The sequence below is a fragment of the Sphaerodactylus townsendi genome, linkage group LG14 (assembly GCF_021028975.2).
Source record: "Sphaerodactylus townsendi isolate TG3544 linkage group LG14, MPM_Stown_v2.3, whole genome shotgun sequence".
Classification (NCBI taxonomy): domain Eukaryota; kingdom Metazoa; phylum Chordata; class Lepidosauria; order Squamata; family Sphaerodactylidae; genus Sphaerodactylus; species Sphaerodactylus townsendi.
The window spans coordinates 3,797,932-3,815,803 of NC_059438.1; the positions used below are offsets into that span (position 1 = coordinate 3,797,932).

The 17,872-nt window shown below is 41.7% G+C and overlaps 2 protein-coding genes across 2 annotated transcripts in view; one reads left to right on the forward strand and one right to left on the reverse strand.

The window, feature by feature from the left end:
• Positions 1–12,295, forward strand: part of ADAMTS18 (ADAM metallopeptidase with thrombospondin type 1 motif 18) — a 110,485-nt gene extending 98,190 nt beyond the window's left edge. The window contains exons 8-13 of the mRNA XM_048516039.1: positions 1,986–2,134; positions 7,915–8,087; positions 10,026–10,156; positions 10,491–10,614; positions 11,947–12,191; positions 12,233–12,295. Of these exons, the coding sequence (XP_048371996.1) occupies positions 1,986–2,134; positions 7,915–8,087; positions 10,026–10,156; positions 10,491–10,614; positions 11,947–12,191; positions 12,233–12,295 (885 nt within the window). The remainder of the gene's footprint in view (positions 1–1,985; positions 2,135–7,914; positions 8,088–10,025; positions 10,157–10,490; positions 10,615–11,946; positions 12,192–12,232) is intronic.
• A 2,214-nt stretch (positions 12,296–14,509) lies between these two features.
• LOC125443741 (A disintegrin and metalloproteinase with thrombospondin motifs 18-like) overlaps positions 14,510–17,872 on the reverse strand; it is a 46,016-nt gene continuing 42,653 nt past the window's right edge. The window contains exon 6 of the mRNA XM_048516040.1: positions 14,510–14,626. Within this exon, the coding sequence (XP_048371997.1) occupies positions 14,510–14,626 (117 nt within the window). The remainder of the gene's footprint in view (positions 14,627–17,872) is intronic.

Sequence of the window (17,872 nt, forward strand, 5' to 3'; positions counted from 1 at the left end):
AGGATGAAGGGGTGGGGAGTAGGTTGCCAGATATAGGTTGGGAAACGCCTGGAGATTTGGGGATAGAGCCTGGTGATGACAGGAATATCAGTGGGGAATGTTGTCATAGTGTCCACCCTCCAAAGAATTCTTTCTCCAGGGGAACTGATCTCTATGGTCTAGAGATGTGCTATAAATCATGCCCGAGGCTTCAGCCAGGAGGCGCCATTGCGTGGGGGGAGGAACGAATGGAAGCCTCTTTCCCCGCCAGCCGGCCGAGGCTGTCATGTGGCCGGGTACCAGCATGTGACAGGTGCCTTCAAGCCGCCTATAAAAGGCGGCGTTGGCGGGAACCGGCTCTTTCGAGGCCGGCTGCTTCAAAAGGCCCTCCCTCCACTCCCATTTTGAGGGATTATTGGGGTTCTTTATTGTGTTGTATATTGTTGCAGTTCACTGGGCGGTTTGGGCATAAGAGCACATCCTATTTGGGGAAGGCAGTAGCTTGCATGCCGGACCTTCCCACCTTGGGGCCGCCATATGAGGTCCGTGGTGGCGATAGAGCTCTTGAAAGCAAAGCTTTGGGGCCGCGCTGAGACCTCGCTGCCCGGCAGGGAGGGGTGTCACAAATTGGATTTGCATCCATGTGCCGGACAGGGGTTCTGTCCGAAGGGCCTAAGGGGTCAGCTGGGGCTGCCCTATAACCAGGATCAGCGGTTTGCTGCCTGGGGGCCAGGATGTGCTCTGTTATGCTCGCCCAGCTTCAACGTTTTGGTTATATGTTAAATAAATTTGGGCTGCGGCCGATTTCTTTTCCAACAAGTATGTGTCAGTGTTTTTGTTGGAATGAGTCTCCACACATCCCCATGCAATTCCAGGATATCCCAAGGTCCCACCTGGAGGATGGCATCCCTACCCTCACATGACTTTTGCAGTGGTAAATTTTTTGTCTATGCCATTTAATCATAATAATGTATATATTTCACTGTGTTCTATATTGATCTGTGAGCATTGTTAAATGAAAAGGAAGTCTCTTCCTTGACATGTTAGCTTTCTTAATATAGATAAAGCATTTAAGCATGTGATTTCTGTCCACCAAATGGGATGAACGGAGGGAAATCTGCACAGTCCTCATGTTTTTTTGAAGAGAAAGACAGGTTAAAATGCCTTAAATAAGGAAACTGTGTTATTGCCTTCCATTCTCTCAGTAGTTGTTCACCTGCATAATCTGCATAGGGCTGAATGCTTTGACCGGAGAATGTATCAGCTTCCCATTTTAGTGTCCATTCTTTTCTTTTCTTTTATAATTTTTATTGTATAGAGTATTTGTACATTTGTTACATTTAATATCTTTATTCCATCTATACATTTTTTCCATTTTCTCCCCCCTCCCCCCTTCTTTCTATTGGTTATTTCATGCAAGCAGTAGGAGATTCATTCTTCTTATTCTCTTATTCCATAGCTCTTCATTAAATCCGGCTTCTTCGATCCATTTTTCATACACTGTCCATATCTTCATGATATCTTCTATTTTTTCTTTCCATAAAATGTTTTTTGTCAGTCTCTCGAATATCTCTAACTGTATTTGTTCCCAAATATATTCCAACCATTTTGAAACTGTCCATTTTTTGTAACTTTCCGGCCGCGCCAACACTGCGTGTGCTGCTCTGTCGTGTACGCACATTGGTTCCAAACTTCTATTCACTCTGATATCCTCTATTATCCCCACAATTAATAAATCTTTATTTACATCAATTTTTACTTTTACCAATAGTTCTACATATTTCATTTTAGTGTCCATTCTTCACTTGTTGAATTGGAAAGAAAAAAAAGAGAATGGATCATGTTCACTGGGTGACTTTAATTTATTCATTTTTTTTCTTAGCTGGTTTCCCTCCTGGAGGTCCTAACCAGACTGCCTAGGTTGTTATCAAAGAAATGCTGATTTATGCACTTCCAAGATTGGTGAACATTGATGAAGCGCTGCCTTTCTACATTTCTTCCTACAGTGGTGTCGACGAGGTCAGTGCATACGGTATGGAGACCACGGTCCCAAACCTGTTAATGGCCAGTGGTCCATCTGGTCTGAGTGGTCCCAATGTTCCCGGACCTGTGGAGGTGGCATAACATACCAAGAAAGACACTGCAATAATCCAAAGTAAGACACTATTATTATTAGCTATTATTCTTATGGATAGTTGGTATCTAGCCAGGCAGAGGGCAGAATGATTTCCCTTGAGAATTAACAGATTTTCCTACTATCTGAGATCATTGTGTGGACTATTAGGGTGCTCTGTCCAAACTAGAACTGGGAGATCCAGGTTAAAATTTCTCACCTTGCTTGGGCTAGTCATGTCCTTTTCAGCAGGGGCGTACCACCTAGGGGAACATATGGGGTCAAATGTCCCTGGGCTGTGGCCATTTAGTCACATGGGTGGCAGAAAATCACTCCCATACCCTTTCTTCTTCCCCCAAGGTCCCCCTGACTTTGAGATGACCTGGTGCAAAAAAAGTTGTTTAGTCGTGGCAGGAGAGGGCAACCGCCCATGCTAAAAGACATTTCTTTATTTTTGTTTGTATTCTTGTCTTTTTCAACTAGTTTTGTAGATCTGTTGATATTGCATACACAAATTATACAGTTCTTATATACAATTAATACAGTATTTGAGCATACAAACATTTATACGAGCAATTTATAATACCACATTATTTGATTTATTTATTTCAAACCATTTATTAGCTGCCTTTCTACTTTGCAGAACAAAAGATGACACAAAACAGCAATAAAAATATTGACGCACAAATAATGTTTTAAATGCATACGTTTTATGGGAGAACTTTGGTGCGAGAAAACGAAATGCGCTGCAAAGTATTGAATTTGCACAAACTGAAGGTGGATTTTTCAGGTTGAAACCGCAGTAATAAGATGTCCAAAAATAATTTCTTGATGTTGGTTCAGATTTCTCCTCTTGCAGCCCAATCTAGGGACGGCGCCCTCCCACCTCCAGAGGGCTTTTCGGCAGAGGCATAGACGCAGTGGGGACATCCAGGGCGGCTTGCCCCAGGTGCCCCCATTGCAGTCACGTGTCAGGGGCTGGGGCGTTTTGGGGGCAGGGCAGGGAGTTTTGGGGTGGGAGGGGGTTTGTGGGCAGTTCGTGCCCCTGGCATAGTTCCCCATCCTTTCATCACTGCTTTTCAGTGATGCATGGAAGCAAAAAACAAAAAAGCCTCCCAATCTCTAAACCCCCCTCCATTAGGCTCAGTGGGTTTACAGCACCCAAAAGGCTGGCATATGTCTATTGCCCCAGGTACTGGCATCCCAGGAGGCAATGCCAGAGAAGAAGCCAGCGTAGATGCTGAATCCACCCCCTGCCACAGCTCTAGAATGCCCCTGCTAAGCTGGCAGAACCAGCAGGGCATCCCAGAAAGCCACAGTAGCCACCCACCAGTGGATTTGCCCCTCTGATTGGGTAAGTGCCCCAGGGAGGGCATTTCTTCCAGAGTAGGGTCCCACCTCCTCCTCTGGATTGGGTTGTAAGTGTTGTCTCTGGACTCTGTCTTGGCTGCATTACCACAACTCAGTTCCCAACACATGTTGATGTCAAAGGTCACAAACCGCTGGAAAAAGTGTTGTCTACACTATTTTGTTTCTTTTGTCAAATGATTCCAACTTCTTGCTTGGGGTCAACAGCCGTCATAAATGTTGAACATCTACAATATAAATAGCACGCATTGTTCAGGTAAGAAAATTGGCAATGGTATTGTATCTGTCCACATTCAGTTCATCGTTACAGCCTCCCAGCACCTTTGGAGGTCATCCACAGTACAGCAATTCTATGCAGATTTGCTAAAATCATTATGTTTGCATAAAGCTGCTGTAGCGTAAATTCATGAGATCTGGTTTTCATACATCACAACATTTTACAGTCAAGGTATTTTCCCCGAGAATGCAATAGGTTGCATAATTTAATAGCTTGGCTGTAAAGAACGTGAAGCATGCCCATGAGACGTAAGCTCATACTAACTCATATCTGTGGGATTCAGACTTACCTGCTTTATAATAGCACATTGTTCACTCAAATATTAAAATGCAATTTTAGACTCTCATGTACTTAAATAAAATACCGAAGTGAAACAATGGCTTCAACATATGTACTTTTTTATTTGTTGTCATGCTCTTGCTTGAGGAAAGATTGTGAGAACTGCAAATATCAACAGAGTGGACAAAGAGAGCAGTAATTAGCTTGATTCTGGAGGGACAGTTCATGGGTGGAATTCCCTAGTTGTTCACTGTATGCAGTTAGGACACACTTCTGACAGGCTGGTCCTATCATGCTTGCTCTGGAAAAACAAAACAAGATTTCAGAGGACATTCCGAATAAAGCAAGTCTGTAAATTCCAAAGGCAGCCTGTTTTCAATAATATAACAAAATAGTCTTGTGGCACTTTAAAGATTAATAGATGTATTGCGATCTAAGATGTTGTAGAGCACTGGAGTCCATTTGTATCTGAGAAAATGGGTACTAGTCCATGAAAATTTATGCCACAATAAATCTGTTCGGCTTTATGGTGCAGTACGATGCTCAGAATTGCATCTTCAGGTTCATATGATGTTTTGCTAGTGAAACAAGAACGTCTTATTCAGGTAGTTTTACACATATGTTTTGCTCTACTGTTGCTTGCACACTTTTTTTTGAAGGTCTACACATTGTCGACTTTCCTGGTTTTCTCTTGCTTTGTCTAATTTGTCTAATTGTTGACTTGCCTGGTTTTCCTTTGCTTTGCGCTGATGTTTCCCAGATCTGCTTTGCTAAGATTTTTTTGAAAGAATATAGTCCAGGCATGTTTGCATGCCGTCTAGATGACAAGGTGTGTCTTTTCAAAGTTTCATCAGTGTCATTTTCCTTCTGTCAGCCACTCATGGTGACCATTTTCTTTGCCATGCCTTTGGGGAATTTTTAAAACAGTAACTGTTGTTGTTCTGTAGTGCAATAATATTATGAGGCTCTGTTTCTTCAGTCTGGTAGTTCCACTGAATCCCCAACTTTCATTGTAAAAAATTAGGTTCTTTTTGTTGCTGAGTTATAATGGGAAAGGTATAAACACTTTGCAACCAGATTATCCGGAAAGGAATGGAGAAGCTACATAATGTTTGGAGTGAAGTGGGAAGACTTATCTTATCTTTCCACTTCACTCCAAACCTCTCTTCTTCTCCATTCAATCTGATTACAAAAGTGTTATACCTTTCAATCTCTTTCAACTCACCAATGAATGAGGATGGAGATAATTGAAATTATCGGAAAGAGAGGAATGGAGAAGCTACATAATGTTTGGAGTGAAGTGGGAAGACTTATCTTATCTTTCCATTTGACTCCAAACTGATATAACTCTCAGTATCAGGTGCAAAGTCTCCCATCAACTTAAGATTGAGATCGAACAATTGAAAATTATCGAGAGGGAAAGGAATGGAGAAGCTACAGAATGTTTGGAGTGAAGTGGGAAGACACTGCTCAGCTCATCGTATGAACACTCCATTTCCACTACAAATTCTTCTGTGTTCACATGTGGCAATGAAAGCAACACAGAGAATCATCACCGTGTGGGTGGAGCCCTTGTCATCACTACATGGTTTCATCTAAGGCCCCTTCCACACATGCAGAATAATGCACTTTCAATCCACTTTCAATGCCCTTTGCAGCTGGCTTTTATTGTGCAAAATAGCAAACCCCACTTGCAAACAATTGTGCAAGTGGATTGAAAGTGCATTATTCTGCATGTCCGGAAGGGACCTAAGGCTTCACATCATTGCTTTCTGATGCTACAAATTAGGTCAAATTAAGATAATCTTTTAAATAAGAATAAATACATAGTTGATGTAAAGGTAGCTGGTGAACTTGGAAAGCCCTGATTCAATCTTAATTAATTTGTAAATTGTCTTAAGAAAGTTGCTGTTCTTTAATGCTCAACTATCCCATCTTAAATGTAGCAGTAGAAGTAATGGCCTATCTTACAGAGCTATTGAAAGGATTAATGATACAATTTAACAAAGCTCTTTAAGGGTGGGACATAAAAACTAAATATTATTACATTCTGTTCAGTTTTTTAAACTGCTGTGCTCTTCAGTTGCATAGATGATAATCTGTTGTTTCACAGCTGTATTGTTACCCATATTGAAATGGAAGTAGGGACAGTTTATGCTGTTTCCTTTCATAGAGTAGGCTCTGCATTCTGTTTTGTGAAAAGTGTTGGAAGCAGTATACTTTTGAATTGGTGTTTCAAGGCATATAAACTGCTGAAACATGCTTTGGCTTGTTGTGTGTGTGTGTGTGTTAGAGAGAGAGAGAGAAAGAGAGAGAGAGAGAGAGAGAGAGAGAGAGAGAGAGAGAGAGGATTAGGGTATGGGATTTGAGCAGAGATTATCAAGGTCTGATTGTAAACTGCACCTGGATGCTGTTTTACATATGTTAACAAGATGTTTCCATGATGGATTCAGCAGTACTGTGAGTTAGGACATGATGGCAGGATAAGGGATTTAGCATCTATTGATAGCTCAACAAATATGGATTTATACATTGTTGTCGAGTAAATACTGTGTGTTGATCTGAAAATGCGTCTCATAATATTTCTGAGTGTCTTCGTGCACCATGTATATGGTCCAGATCAGATCAAGGTAGATTTGCCCACGGCTGGCTTTGTGACGTGTGTATTTAAGAGACATGCTTGGATGGATGATAACATTGGCTCAGAAATCTGGAACAAAGCACACCATCTGCACACCTTGTTTGAGGAATGAGCACATCATGTAATCAGCCCCAGGAGACCCTACCTTGAAATCCAGGACTACTTCTGTGATATATGGCCATCATTGTTGCCTCGCCCACTGGTTTAACCACATGGGTGACTTGTGTTTATTGACCCGTGTGGAAAGGGCCCTAAACAGACACAGAGAGAAAGAGCCACGATACTAGAATATATTCTCTTCCTCTTGAGTCGGCAGGATGCGAACAATTCCAAGAATGGATTCCCCAAGGTAGATTATAAATTCTCAGGACATAGAGAAAAAGCATTCTTCCACTTGCTCTTCATCTTGGACAGGCACAAGCCATGAAAGACTACACTCTTACCTAGGGACTCCATCTGGTCCACGAAGTAAGGGAAAATGAGGCAGAGCTCCAACCATTTACTGCAGCTTCAGGTAATATAAACCTGCCTTGTTTAAAGATTGTTTAGGATAAGTACAGAGCGTAGGGAAAAGAGACAGCACGTTTCCACCTTTTCTTTGTTCCCTTGTTTAACCAAATATTTGAACTGACCATGGGTATTCTTTTTATTTATATTTTAAACTTTATTATATTTTGGATGGTCTGAAGCTTGATCTCTGGAAATGGACTATACCTGTTTGGTCTTGCTATCTGAAGTGTGGTAATGGAGAGGGGTATGTGTAAGCTCCTCATTCCACTTTCTGCCCTATTTTCTCAACCTCCAGTTTAATTTAAGAAGTTTGAGGGGATTGCCCCATTTAGACCCCAACATTCCCATTTTGTGTTTCTTATCCTTTGTATAAATCGACCCAGTGGGGTTTTTTTTTGCAAATTTTCTGTTTCCTTGCACCAAATTTGTCCCATACAATGTATAAGTTTTTCATTGTTACTTGTGTGTCAGTCAGTCTCCCTTATATGTTATGATTTGTCAATTTGTATGTATTTATTATACTTCCAAGAAATTTAGACAAGAGTACATGGTTTTTCCACTTTATTTTAACAAGGTAGGTCAGGCTGAGAGTATTTCTGGCCCAAGATCACCCAGATCTATGTACAGCACACTACAGTAATCCAACCTGTATATGACACAAGTATGGAAAACTATGGCCAGACTGGTAGAATGGAAATGGGTGTTAGTGTTGAATCTTGCTGAAGGATATTTTTTTTGTCTTTATAGGCCTCAGTATGGTGGAAAGTTTTGTCAGGGTTCAAATCGTATTTATCAACTGTGCAATATTCAGCCATGTGCATCTAATAGCCCTGACTTCCGAGCCCAGCAGTGTGCTGAGTATAACAGCAAGCCTTTCCGTGGATGGTATTACAAGTGGAAACCTTACATGAAAGTTGAAGGTAATCCAGGGTTAGCATGAAATGAGATTTATCTCTCTCTTGTATATTGTTGTGTCTTATGCCAATAAAGGTTATGAAATGAAATGAAATGTATATTTTTGTGTCATGGATATACATTGAGATGTGACATGAGCCCTGTTCACACATCCATCCATGTTGAAGGGATAAGAGGAAGACACTGGGTTCTCTTGCTACTCCCACCCCTGATTTTAATATGTTCAAGGGCCTGATACACATAAGGTTATGGCTCAGTTCACTCAAAACTTAAATTAACCATGGTTAGTATGATCAAACAATTGTGGTCAAGGCCAATTTCATGTCCTTGGGACCAGGGAGTACCAGATGGTTTTTGTTGCAGAACCAAAGCATCCTCGTTGGGCAATGTGTCTGGATATAATGCCGCATCGCCATATCTTTGCAGCTGGAAACTCTCTACTGGATTGACCCAACCCAGTCAGAGGATCTCCATTTTTGATGGATTTAGTTTTAACCTGCTCTTTTCCAACTAGCCAGCCACAGCCTCCAGCCACTCCAAAATATCTGGGATGGCAGCCTGCTGGCCATCCATCAACAGAACAAGTGAGCATAAGTTGCAGTATGAACAATGCATAACTCAGGGTGTAGGAATCATCGGAATATAAGAAGAGCACTGCAGGATCAGACCAGTGGCCCCTCTGGCGATCTAGTCCACCATTCTGTTGTACACAGTGGGCCACTGGTTGTCCTATTGGTCCAACAAAAAGAGCACATATTCCCAGGCTGTCCTTTGGTGTTGCCTTCTAGCACTGGGTTTTAGAGGTTCCCTTTACTCACTGTGGCTATTAGGCATTGATGGACCTGTCTTCCATTATTCTGTCCAATAGTGGCCATCATTGTGACCACTGGCAGTGAATTCCACCATGTGATTACTTGTTGAGTAGACAAGTATTTTTTGTTCATCTCCCTTGATTCTATTGCCCATCTTCTTCCTTGGGTGCCCTGAGTTATTACTGCAAAGGAAGAGAAAAAAACTCCCTTTAACTACTTTATCCACCCCATGCATAATTTTAATGTGTATGTGCACAGGGTCTGGGCAATGAGGCCCATTAATGTGAGGTTGGTGGAGTGCAATGAGAATGATGCCAGTCTCTTCCTTTGATGCATTTTATTCCACACTGGTGAACAGGGCTATGTAACATATGCTCCTAACACCTGGGTATACTGTGCAAGTTGATTGTTTGACTGTATTGTATATACTGCTTGGTTTTAACTTCTGTACTGCTACACTCTGGCTTTCAAAATATGGTTAGAACAAGTTAGCCTATTTGGGATTCTGGCTTAATACTCTGTACAGTGGACAGTGCTGGTTCCGTTCTTTGTAAGATGCTGCTAATTTTGGTCCACGCTCTTAAAAAAGGATGATTTTCAACAGGTTTTAAATGGCTGTAAATATATGAAAGAATTTCTAAAACCACCCAATCTGAGCACTCCTCAAACCTAAATTTACCTTAGAAAACCTCCTTTATCAGTGTTGATTACATATTATATTACAAATTCCTTGATACCTAGAGGCAAAGTTAGTCTGGTACCTTATGTTCGTAACTGAAAGAAGCTGTACTAAAATAGGCAGGGAAAGATCATCTTCTTGATTATATCTGACATTTACAAAATCTGTATTTGGAGGGAAGCCAAACAGAGAGATATGTCCTGAGAGACACCGAAAGATATCTTGGTCCGTTACCAAATTTTAAGAAGAGACATCAAAACTGAAAGAAATTTGCCTTGTCACTTGTGAAAGAAAGTTGCAGAAATGTCATTCCCTAGTTGTGCAAGAGTGAACGCTTTCAGCTGCAGGGAAGGAATATTGGTCTCTGTAGATAAATTGGTCATGGAAATGGGGAAAGGTCTGTGGTAATGTTTTCCCCATTGCTGTTTTTGATGGCTTTCTGTTTTTTTTAGAGGAGGATCGGTGCAAACTGTACTGCACTGCGGAAGACTTTGACTTTTTCTTTGCAATGTCCAGCAAAGTGAAAGACGGAACTCCGTGCTCTCTCTACAGAGACGATGTGTGCATCGATGGCATTTGTGAAGTAAGCTTGAGCTGATTTTTTCTCTCTCACAGTGCCTCGGATATTGCTTAGTAACACAGTGTATGCTTTACATGCTGAAATCCAAAAATTCAATCCTGGGTATTTTAAATAAAGAGATTGTCAGGTAGTGTGGTTGGAGAAGATCTTGAGTAGTCCCTGCTGGTCAATGTGGTTGGAATTGAACTATAGAGTGACTCAGTACCAGACAACTTTATGAGTTCATTTTTAAGTGATAGGCAGTGTGGAGAAATGGCTCCCCCCATCCCCATTATTGGGGGAGAAAACCCCCTTGATTCCCTATTAGTCTTTCATTCATGCTTTGTTGTTGTTGTAGCAAGTAGGGTGTGATCGTCGGCTCGGATCCAAAGCTGTTTTGGATGCTTGTGGAGTTTGCAAAGGAGACAATTCAACATGCAAGTTTTTTTCTGGCCATTACTTGACCCAGCACAAAACAAATGGTAAGGAAGGTTGTTCATTGGGAGACTTTCATTAGGAGTTCTACAACTCGAATATCATTTATCCTTTAAAAAAATACAGCCTAGTGAGTTTAGAGCAGAGAAATGGAGCTACTGAAGGGAGATGTTTTCCTCTGGAATTGTTTAATGAACAAAACTGTCCCTTCTTTGCTTTGTTATCACCGTAGTCACAGTGCCATCATAAGCAGAGTTACCCCTTCTGAACTAGGCTTGGAGATTCGGGTGCAACAAATACCAGATTTGCCCAAAATCTGGGTGAATTCTGGCATATTCAGACGAATATCGGCTGAATATGTCCTGCCAGATTATGAACAAATCTGAATGCAAGGTATTCTGACTTTTTGGGGTATTCTTTGGTGTTTTTGCATTTTGGCCTGCAGGGAGCATATTTTTAAAGCCAGAAGCACCTGGAGACTGTCCTAATGATACCACCCAAGTTTGGTGAAATTTGGTTAAGGGGTGCCAAAATTATGGACCCCCAAAAGGGGTATCTCCGTTGTTTCCAATCAGAGTTAACAGGAAATGGGAACTATCCCTTTGAGGGTCCATAACTTTGGTCCCCCTGAACCAAACGTTACCAAATGCGGACGGTATTATCGGGACAGTCTACAGATGATACTCTGAAATTCTGGCGCCACTAGCTTTAAAAATGCACCCTCTGCAGGGTGCAATGCAAAAAACCCGAAGAATACAAAAAAAATCAGACCTGAATTTTTTGGGTATATTCGAATATTTGGGTATATCCGAATATATTATTTGTCTTATTCAGGCATACAGATAATTTTATGTCCAAATAAATCTGAATTTTACCGAATTTCTAGGATATTGACCAAGCCTATGAACCCAGTGGTTTCAGTGAAAGGGGGTGACTCTGTTTAAGGTTGCAATGTCAGGTTAACTTCTGAGTTTGACTCTCTGCATAGAAAAAAAACAGGAAGCAAACAATTACAGCAATGCAGTCTCAAAAGACACGTGGATCCTATCGAAAACAATGTATGCAGAACTCCGTAAATACTTAGGCCTCTTCCGCACATTCAGAATAATGCATTTTCAATGCACTTTCAATGCACTTTGCAGCTGGATTTTACTGTGCAGAATAGCAAAATCCACTTGCAAACAATTGTGAAAGTGGATTGAAAGTACATTATTCCTCATGTGCGGAAAGGGCCTTCAAATCACTATCCAAATGCCTGTTTTTGTAAACAATAAATTGTAAATAATAAAAATTAGTTACAGAGGAAACGCTGTGGGTTTTATCTGGAAATCTATGGTTTTATATACGATTTTGTCTGGAAATATTTTTTTCTATTTTAGATTATTATCCAGTGGTTACCATTCCAGCAGGAGCTCGCAGTATTGAAGTCCAGGAATTACAAATGTCCAGCAGTTACCTTGCTGTCCGCAACATGAACAGAAAGTATTACCTAACGAAGGACTGGACAATTGACTGGCCAGGAAAATTCCATTTTGGTGGGACTATCTTTGATTATCAGCGTTCGTTCAACCTTCCAGAGAGACTTTCCGCCATTGGGCCAACTAATGAGACCCTGGTCTTTGAAGTAGGTTTTTTTCTGTTCATTTTATCCTTGATGTCTGTTAGAGAATTACCAGTGACAACTACAGCTCCATGTTGCTTTCCTCCAACAAATTAAAGAGTGTGTAGGAGAAAAGCCAGCTCTTATAGTTCATCAAGGTTGTTTGCATGGTCAGGTGAAAGGCTTTTGAAACCGCTTGATGTAGATCAAGGCTGAGTTAAAACAACCAAACAACCCATGCTTTGTATAGCCTGGGAACAGGTCCTCCTACCCTTTTCCTCCTTTGTTTAGAATCTTGGGCCCCTTCCGCACATGCAAAATAATGCGTTTTCAAACCACTTTCACAACTGTTTGCAAGTGGATTTTGCCATTCCGCACAGCTTCAAAGAGCACTGAAAGCAGTTTGAAAGTGCATTATTCTGCATGTGCGGAATGAGCCTTGGTTTTTAGGCAAGAAATAAGCTGCAGTTAGTGTGAACCATTCCATGGGGCCCCGCATCTCATCACAGATGTGCTACTTTGGATCCTCATTGGAGGGGGAAAAGTGGGATATTAATGAAATAAATAAATCAAAATTGCAGCATGTCAATGTGGTGTGGTGGTTGTGTTGAACCAGTCCTGGAGAGACCCAGATTCAACTCCCTCCTCACCACTGGTTGCTTTGGGTCAGGCATTTTGTCTCTGCCTAGTCCTACTTTGCAGGATTGCAGTGATGATAAAGCAGAGGTATACTGCCAGGAATTAAAACTGATTCCCAGCATACAGAGATCTGTTTTTCTGGAGGAAATGGCAACTTTGGAGGATGGACTCTATTGCATACCCAACTGACATCCTGCTCCTCCCCAAACTCCACCCTCCTAAGGTTTTGCCTCTACCTCTTGATAGAGCCATCAAGGTTTGGTGGTTAAAAGCTATGGAGTCTAATCTAGAGAACCTGGTTTGATTCCCTACTCCTCCACATGAGCAGCAGACTTTTATCTGATTGTATCTCTGCTGCTCTAAGTGGCCTTGGACTAGTTACAGTTCCCTGTTGTGGGGAAAGGAATTTTTAAGCTTTAAAAGGAGATCAAGGCAGGGTATAAATCGAAAACCACCATCATCACCACCACCTCCTCCCTCCTTCTCCTCCTCCACCCTCCTCCTCCTCTTCTGCTTCTGCTTCTGCTTCTTCTCAGCTTCTTCGTCTTCTTCTTTTTTGGTGGTTCTCTTGACTTGTAAGAATCAGCTCCTTCCACAGTGAGCCAGTTGCCTTGACTTGCTTGTGAATAAAAACTTGCTTGCGAGTAAGGGTCTACTCAGAAGCTTCTTGAGAACATCTTGTTTCTTTGGCCTTTTTGTGTGTATAGCATACCTTACTTTTGACTTGTTTTAGACGGGATGTTGCGGGGGGGGGGGGGCAGCACTTGTGTACAAGGAAGTTTCATTAACTTCAATGGGGCTTACAAATGAGTAAACTGGGGGGAAATTATAGCATACGTTGGCAGATTTGAAACATCATGGCTTCAAAGAATGGTTTCGGTATTGGTTTTCCTGCTGAAGAACTTCTCCATGTCTTAATGGAATTCCTGTGTGTTGCAGAGGATTTAGGGAGTGTTTTTAGGGTTCATTCTCAGTTCACAAAGACACTGTTGAGGTCTGTTGGGTCTCAAAATTACCCTGGAATACAGCTGCAGATAGTGTAGGTCATTAGTTGAGCACTATTTTTCAATGGTGCTTGCCTGCAGTAACAGATCTTCAATTCCCTGATAAAAAAATAATGACTGTTGCTGGGTCACACATTGAGCTTTGTGGCTAAGCAGGAATTTGAACCAGACTCTCTGGTCTTAGTCCAGCATTCTAACCTCGATACAACACTGGCTCTTCTTTTGAGATCTGCCATGAATGCTTGATAGCAAGAATGCTTTATTTTCAGAGTACAAAAATATATATAGCTTTATTGCAGGAGGCAGGGTGGCATTTGAAATATTCCCCAAACCTTTTCCCAGTGCCTTATCTCTTTCACACTGGTCCACCAGTTTTTTCAGCCCTGATCAACTCTTGCTTTGGTGCCATTCTATCTCTGTTCCTTTCCAACTCTGTTCCTGAAAATCATGAAGTTAGGGAGATGCCAACTCTGGGATGGGAAATTCCTGGAGATTTGAGATGAAGCCTGGGAAGGGCTGGTTTTGGGGAAGGTAAAAGCCTCAGTGGGGGACAACACCATAGTGTTCACCATTCTGAAGCAGTCATTTTTTTCCCCAGGGGACTGACCACTGTAGTTTGGAGATCAGTTGTAATTTTAGGAGATCTCCAGCCCCCACCTGGTGGTTGGTTACCCTTTGAAGTTATCATTACAGTGATCATCACAATGTATTACTGAGGGCAAATGAAGTTAATGGCAAGGTAAGCGTGAACGGGTACCTCAAAGAGGGACTTATACCTGCAGTCAGCCAGTACTGGCCAAAACTATGAGGTTCTGTCTGAAGGGGAAGAAAGAGACCAACAATGAGGAAGGTATATGATAGTCCAAAGATCATCTGGCATCATAAATTAATACCGTCTGTTAGCATATGGTTTGAGTAATGTAGCAGTATCATCTTAAGTGGAAGCATGCAGATTTTTTTAAAGCTCCTAATCCAGTTAAGTGCTTAACACTAAAACATTTGTTTAGGTTCTAGCATAGGTGAATTAAGGTCATCTGATTTCAATGTACAGAATTTGTACAGAACTCAGAGAATTTTTGAGCATTTAGGCAAAGAAGAACTGACTGTGGCTTCATCATTGCTTACATTGGCTGTTGGCACACAGAAACAACTCCCTGGACCAAGGGTGGAAGAAATGCGGGAGGGGTTACCCCCCCCCAGTGGGTGTCCTTAATACCCCATGGTTCCTAGAATCCATTGTATTTCTTCTAGCAACTTCTCAAGGAACAAAACAGTAAATGGGATATGTATGTCACCTTTGGGAATAAAAAGGCCACTGTTTTGGCACACCTACATCTCTGATGCAATCTGAGTCTTGTAGAATCCTTGGAAAGGAAATAAACAGCCCAGTTCAAAGGCAGCAGTCATTATGTTATCAAAGCCAAAGATTAATTTTGAAGGACCCCTGATAAAAACTGCAATAACAGTTGATGTACTATTCTTCTTGACTTGATTTGAAATTCGGTTCCTCAAATGGATATCATAAACATCTGAAAATGGCTATTTTCCCCTAAGCCAATTCTGAATTTGGGCTGTATCCTTAATCCAATCACCACCCATCCTCCCAAGCTTCCCCTGCCCCCGCAAGTCTGCTCGGTGTTACTATTCTAAGTACCTGGAAATGTAGTTTTTCCCCTGCCCCAAGGTGCCTGAGTTCTGAACACCTGATCCCCAAGAGTACCAGATATGCTCTAAGAAAACTACATTTCCCATAATCCATACTGCCTCTTGTTATTCACAGTGATTGAAGCTTTCAAGGTCCCAATAAGGGAGGTGCATCAGCTTGGATAGCAATGCAAGGCTCAGATTAATTTTGGAGGACTTTTGTTTTACGCACCCTGCCGAGTTGATGTAGGTGCTCTGGAAATAATAAATAATAAGTGACAACATCCCCCAAATCATCTTTGCACCATGTGCAAAAAGCAGTTGGAAGGTTTTGAGGATTATGACTTGGCACAGAATTAATGGAACCCTCAGCTAAACTGTCTAATATTAAGCTAAAGAATTACAACTCTTCCCCTTTCCCCCGTCCATGAAATTAGATGAGTTTATCTCCAATGCAAGAGGTAACGGATGGATGGGGCACTTAACCAAATCCCGATCATTCACCAGAAGCAAAAAAAAGGGGAATGGATCTTCAAAGGAGGAAAAGTTGTCTAATTAAAACGAATAAATCATTTCCTCTGTTCTTTGTCAATGGGGAGAGTGCAGGAAGGAAACCAGGTGGAAGGACTTTGCTGATAATTTAGCAGCTCCTGGGTGAGAGCCAGCATGCAGTTCGAAAGCCTAACTTTTATTATTAGCTACTACATGATAAATTAGCTCTGATTTCCCCTAAAGAGAGTATGTGTTGGACAGAGCAAAGCCACGCTTATGAGATACAGATGTAAACTCTGTGTAAGGGATAAAAGAGTTCCGCTTAAGTGAAAAAGATTAGACGGGCTGTATCCCTTCAACTAGCGAATTTAGCACATGACATTTCCTAAAGAAGAGAGTGTGAGGAATACATAGGCTGGCAAATATAAACCAGCTGAAGAAGAAATGAGATCATTGAAAGTCCTTTCAGGGATACCTTTTCTTGCAGTTCCTTCTAATAGGGGTATGTGAACTCTTGGCTTTTCGTGGCATGTTGAAAGTTGGGTTTAAAGTAACTTCTGGAAAAATAAAAGACCTGTAAACCCTCTGTCTTGGACATGGGTGAGGAAGAGTGTTGGATTTCCTTTCTTTGAGTGAACCGATTCCATTTTCTGCTGTTGAATGTGGGATCTGTAGATCAATTTGTACTGCAAGCGTGCATTGCACAAGTTCTGTACATCATTTGTACAGGAATTAATATGAATTTATACGTATAACACCAGTGCCGTGATATCAGAGGACAAATAGGATTGGAAGTTTATATTGGAAAAATGTGCACTTATGATTTTAAGAAGATATCACAAAGGTCATCTTGAGACTTTATGAACATTTTACAATAAAATAAATGACATGACTGCTTTGGGATGGTATCATGCCCATGCTTTGACCTGTCCTTTCTAGCTTTCTTCAGGCTTTTGCAGGCCCAAGGAGTTGATGAGCCCTGGAGGTGAAATGAGGCAGGCCTCATAGATCCTTAATCAGAATCAACCCAACTAACTTTTATTAACAGTCCAGGTGCTCGGGAGCAATAGCCGCAGAAGGCCATTGCTTTCACATCCTACATGTGAGCTCCCAAAGGCACCTGGTGGGCCACTGTGAGTAGCAGAGAGCTGGACTAGATGGACTCTGGTCTGATCCAGCTGGCTTGTTCTTATGTTCTTATGTTCTTATGTTCTTATGTTCTTATGTTCTTATGTTCTTATTGTACTGTCAGGAGATAGGTCATTTCTGCACAGATCCCTGAAAATGTTTGCAAAACATTTGCAAAATGTTTTCTATCTCCCCGCCTCCCCCAGGCTTGTCCACATTCCCCCCCCCCCCCCCCACAACAATTGCTGGCCACTATTTTGTGGTTGTTCCTTTTTAAAACAGATTCGTGGATCTGATGCTACAACTCTTCAAAACCTTGTGCTGCCATGTTCTAAGGGTTGTGTCTTTGAAGGGTTTTTTGGGGGGGAAACCATGCAAAACTCCACGGAGGGAACATTTTATTTCCTGCCTCCAAACATTGTATTTTGGTTGTGCAGAAAGGACCATAATCAGACATCTTTGGAGCTTGGTTTGTTGGCCCTTTTGTTTGCTTTCCCAATCCATTGGTTAACCACCTTGTGAAAGAGTATGCTGGTCTAGACCAGGGGTCTGCAACCTGCGGCTCTCCAGATGTTCATGGACTACAAATCCCATCAGCCCCTGCCAGCATGGCCAGTCCTGCACACTGGCTATCTATTGGACCATCTGCCAACTCTCCCTTCCCAGGGTTTGATCACTGGGGTTGGGGTGCCAGACGCCTTCTATTATTAATCAAATTATTTATTGAAGGCTACTACTGCTGTCGTGAAGTTTTATAGTTTTAAGGTTTTGTATTTTAACTGGGTTATTCGATTTGTT